The 5,288-nt window shown below is 42.0% G+C and overlaps 1 protein-coding gene across 1 annotated transcript in view; it reads left to right on the forward strand.

Moving 5' to 3' along the window:
- Positions 1 to 4,701, forward strand: part of LOC107684196 (THAP domain-containing protein 1-like) — a gene marked incomplete at its 3' end in the record, with an annotated part of 24,904 nt that extends 20,203 nt beyond the window's left edge. The window contains exon 6 of the mRNA XM_016480406.1: positions 4,201 to 4,701. Coding sequence (XP_016335892.1) covers positions 4,201 to 4,701 — 501 coding nt within the window. The remainder of the gene's footprint in view (positions 1 to 4,200) is intronic.
- Between the last annotated feature and the right edge of the window lie 587 nt (positions 4,702 to 5,288).

Here is a 5,288-nt window from a genome sequence, read left to right on the forward strand (position 1 = left end):
CCGGCCTCCGCTCACTCTAGCCCTCCGGCCTCCGCTCACTCTAGCCACCGGCCTCCGCTCACTCTAGCCCCCGGCCTCCGCTCACTCTAGCCCTCCGGCCTCCGCTCACTCTAGCCCTCCGGCCTCCGCTCACTCTAGCCCACCGGCCTCCGCTCACTCTAGCCCTCCGGCCTCCGCTCACTCTAGCCACTGGCCTCCGCTCACTCTAGCCCTGGCCCCCTGAAGCCATAATTTAACCATATATGCCAACGACAATTTAACTATAAAACTTTTATTTATGATATAATAAAGGCAAGTGCAGTAAACCCACAACATATTGGCCAGATTATATCATAACAATCCTAAAACTAATCCTTAAAAGCAGACTAATGTAATGTGACCACTAGATGCAACAACAACACATATTTGTAATTCATTAAGAAAGGCGTTCCTTAGGAAACATACATTGCTGTATGTGTTTGTGTAGATCAGAGAATTGCAATAGTATATCCAGCTGCAGACCCGCAGCACCAGCAGTTTCAGAACCGCAGCCATAGAACCGGAAGTGAGGGGCGGAGCTTACGTTCTTAACAGAGTAGCGCCACCTTATCGTTTTTAAGGGGTAATTTGCTTTTATTACACATGATAGGTCTGAGTAGTCTGTAATGTTTTTGCTATCATATGTTTAATAATTATTGTAATGAGACAGAATGTGATCAGCTGTGAGTCTCTGTGTGACCGCTAGATGGCGCCACTGCTCGCTTATTCTGCCTTTGACTGGCTTGTTTTTTTCCAGCAGTAAAATCTAGTGATGGGAAGTTCGGTTCTTTTCCGCGAACCGGTTCTTTCGGACAGTTCGATTCAATAAACCGGTTCACCGGTTCTTGTACGACAGCGGCGGTAAGTGTTACTCAACCTTTTCTCGCATTTTCACAAACTTCTCGTATGATGGGTCATTATCACTCGGTTGATGTTTGATGTTTCTTTAGCTCTGTTTTGTGTTTCGTGCCCATCATCCCGTTTCAGGTTCAGGTGTTTTGGGATAGTGTTGAGTTAGTGGGATCTGGATTACACGAAATGTAAATTTTGCTCACGAGAACCAGTTACAGAGTCTAATATGAATGTTTTCTGTATCGTATGATAATCTGAAAGCTACATCGCGTATCACGACTTTTCTTTTGAGATATAAAACCTGTAAATAACTTTTTTTCTGTATTGATAATAACGATTCACCTTTTAGCCTCATGCAGAAGTGTAAGTATAACATCTATAAAATCTAGTAACAGGTCTAGACGTGGTTAGTGTGCAGCTGTTAATTCATAACTAGAGGAAGGAGTTCAGAACTAGAGATGAGTGCGTTGGGTTTGTTTTGAACAAATCAGCTGAAGTAACACTGAAGGACAAAACTGCACTGGTATTGTAGTGAGACAGAAGACAGACTAATATATCAGATGAGATGAGATGAGATGAGATGAGGGTCATAGATGATGAATAGAGCACAGATCCTGGTGAAACCATCTCTGATAGATAGACCAGCACTTCTCAACCAGGAGCCACGACTCAAACATTGATCTCTGGCCTTTTCTGGTCAGATCGAAGACAGAAGGGGAAAAGCAGCACTAAATGCATGGTTTGTGTGTTAATTATTGGCTGTCAGCTACTGAAAAAAGAACGGTTAGAAACTAAACACTCATACTGTAAGGACAGTATAAAAGTCAAATGTTTTTGTTCAGCCTGTGTACTGTGTAAAATCTGTGTATTGTCGGGTGTTTGCAATTAAAGATACTAATAATTGTTTTTGTTAATTTTGTGTGATAAACAGTGTGGTCGCTGCTTGATGTCCAGTGTATAATAAGGCGTGATGTTAGTGTAACGTGGCGCGTTTTGACAGGCGTATGATACTGCTGGTAAAGGACCTCATGTTTTACTGCTTACACATGCCTCTTCATGAATCTGTATCAGACTTTTTCTGCTCTTTTCCCCCTAGAAAACATGTTTTTACTGATCAGAACTGACCATTAATATAACACATTTTTCATATAGTTTAATGCTATGTTTCCTTTTCTCGATCCTGTTGATCAGAGTAAACACACACACACTCCATCGATCCTTTACTAGCGCTTTCATCAGGAAGAGATCTGGGCAATGTTTATGAAACTGATCAGATGTGACGACGGCGTGAACTGATGAAACACACATCTTGATTGCATTGTATAAAAGTGTTTGTGAAAGCATTACAGATTGAGATAGATTGAATGTCTTTTACTCGTTGGTTTGCGGATACTTTTTATCCACAGCAATTAACCTGAGATAGATCTAACTGTGCATTCTGTTATTTTTCTGCACAGTGACTCGGATAACAAGAATGTGCGGTTAGTTATCTGCTCTGTTTGAAGACTAGGGCACGGAATGAGAGTTAAACATTGACTGGCTAGAAAACGGTCTGACTCATTCGTAACATGTAGAAAACAGGCAAATTTGTAAAATGTCACGGTGTCGTCTTGATGAGCTGTATCTGTTTGACTGAATGCGCCATGACAGACCCGATTCTCAGAGTCAGAAACAGCCAGAAACTTTAAGCTCTGCTGTGTTTTTGGCATCAGTTCATGAAGCTCAGGTGTGGGAATGTCTGTCCCTGTGTTCCTCTCAGAAATGAGTACAGTAGTCTTGATCCAAACATGACTCCTGTCATGACAGTGATGTGGAGTGTGTTTAGGATTGTCGCAGTGTCACAGATGTCAAATCCAATACAACCAAAGTCTTAAAACCCTTCACATCACACCTTATGACATCTGGCTGTGTCTTTTGGCTTGGATCTCTTGTTTTAGGTGGTGTTGAATCTGTCGACCAGCATGTGTGCTGGAGAATCTCTTCAGGATGAGGTCATTACACGACTATTGGCCTCAAGCACAACAGATGCAACAGATTCACTCATTGGCCATCATGATTTATGTCAGCACTGCAGGATTATATAGCTAGTATTTTTAGGTATATCTGCAGTACTAGTCAATACATTGTGCTTACTTTCACATGTGTATGGGAACAATGTAGTGATCAAAACAAATGAAAACTTTCTTATATTTGAGCTTGTCTAGATCCCAGCTCTGCTCACTCTGTCTGGGATGCTTTCTGCACACTACTGAGGGAGAACCATTTCAGTATCCACTATCAAAACACTCTCTTCCTTTTACTCATATTTGTCTACGAAGTTAGTTTCAAGCTTTTAAGCAGAAGTGCCTTTAGACCAATAGGTGTTTAAGTTCACGAGAAACATTAAATTCAGTCAAGTGTGGCCAAATTTTTGACTGTGTGTTTGTTAGTCTAAATAGTTGTTGTACTCATATTTAGGTAATTCCATGTCAAATCAACCAAATTTCAGAAACTAACCAACATTTGGTTTTCGACCACTGAAAATGGGTAATATGCAACAATCTGGATATTGAGATCCCCATATCTCTGGGACTGAATGATGTAGGAAAATGCCTCGAAAATAAAGATTCCAAAGGAAAAGTTTATTAGGAACTAGAATCTAAAATCATATTGCAATATATTTAATACTGCTTGACTTATAGGAAACTTTGGGAAAATAATATTTATGGCCATATTGAAATTCCAATATCTCTGTAACTGAACCAAACAGGGCCTTAAAAATGAAAAAGCCAAAAGGAAAGTTTGTTAAGACCCAATATCTAAAAGGGCATTAAGATATCTTTAATACTTCTTGAGTTACAGGCCTGCAAACTTTGGAGAAAAAACTTGAAAAGTGCTCTTTCCCCATTTTTGAATGGTCACCACCATTGGCATATAATGCAACAAAGATCATTAAAGTCAACAGATTTTACTAACAGACCTACCAATCTCTGTGTGAAAGCAACATTATGATGCTGCCATCTTTCTAAAGTCATTTTTACACCCCTGTAATCTGGCTCTGAATCTTAGGTGAAAATTGTCATTTTGACCCCCCTCTACAAAACTGTGTGTTACTCAGTAAATATTCATCCATGCCATTTAATATTTTGGTTTTCATCACTTTACATGTTTATCATTTTTCAGAAAAAATATTAGCAAAATCTAAAATTTGAGCAGGGGACCTCTGGTTGATTTGACACAGAATGACCCATTTATAGTTGGAGACAGATGAGCTGAATGCTGATGTTCTGTATGGATGCGCCCATCAGCGTGTGAGGGCAGGTTCTGAACTGCGGCTCGCTTGTTTTTCAGGAGAGCATGTCATAACGCAGAGGATCCAGACTCTTCCAGACTCTCAGCGCTTTATTCACTCACCCGCTGAAGGTAAAGACATCATGTCCATCGCACTCAAACAAGTGTTTAACAAAGACAAGACGTTCCGGCCCAAGCGTAAGTTCGAGCCGGGCACGCAGCGCTTCGATCTGCACAAGCGGGCGCAGGCGTCTCTGAGCTCGGGGCTGGATCTGAGAGCAGCGGTGAAGCTGCCTCAGGGCGAGGATCTGAACGATTGGGTGGCTGTGCACGTGGTGGACTTCTTCAACCGCATCAACCTCATCTACGGCACAGTGTGCGAGTTCTGCATGGAAAAGAGCTGTCCGGTGATGTCCGGCGGCCCGCGCTACGAGTACCGATGGCAGGACGAGCACAAGTACAAGAAGCCCACACCACTGCCGGCGCCTCAGTACATGAACCTGCTGATGGACTGGATAGAGATGCAGATCAATAACGAGGACATCTTCCCCACCAGCATTGGTGAGTGTTTCACTGTTCCATCAGCATCTCTGAAATATTATAAATGTAGTTTTTGACTATATTTGGTATGAATATTATTGTTGCTGAAATTGCAACGTTTAAGTCAAGTCAAGTCAAGCCACCTTTGTTTGTAGCGCTTTATACAATACAGATTGTGTTAAAGCAGGTTTACAGTATTAAACAGAAAAATAGTGTGCTGATAATGCAAGAGGACAATAGAAAACGCTCAGTTTTTCAGTTAAAGTCAGTTCATTGATGATTCAGTGATTCATCATCCAGTTCAGCTCTATTCCAGTAGTCTCTGTGCAATCAAGCCGACAATATTGCCAGAAATTAAGTGTTCTCCTCTGGCCAGACCAAACCAGCATAATTCCAGGCTGCAGCACAGGTCAGATTGTGCAGAGGACTCGTCTGGTTCTCGTGGTCTCGTGCTGATGGTGGTCAAGGTGACGAGGTCTTCACTGGGGACCTGTCTCTGAGGCTTATCTAGTTGTCCTGGTCTCTGCTGACATTCAGGGCTGTCGAGGTCATCTCTAGGTGCTGATCCACCATCTGGTCTGGATACAGACTGGATCTGGTGGCTACGG

This window comes from Sinocyclocheilus anshuiensis, unplaced genomic scaffold, assembly GCF_001515605.1.
Source record: "Sinocyclocheilus anshuiensis isolate Anshui unplaced genomic scaffold, SAMN03320099.WGS_v1.1 scaffold3980, whole genome shotgun sequence".
Classification (NCBI taxonomy): domain Eukaryota; kingdom Metazoa; phylum Chordata; class Actinopteri; order Cypriniformes; family Cyprinidae; genus Sinocyclocheilus; species Sinocyclocheilus anshuiensis.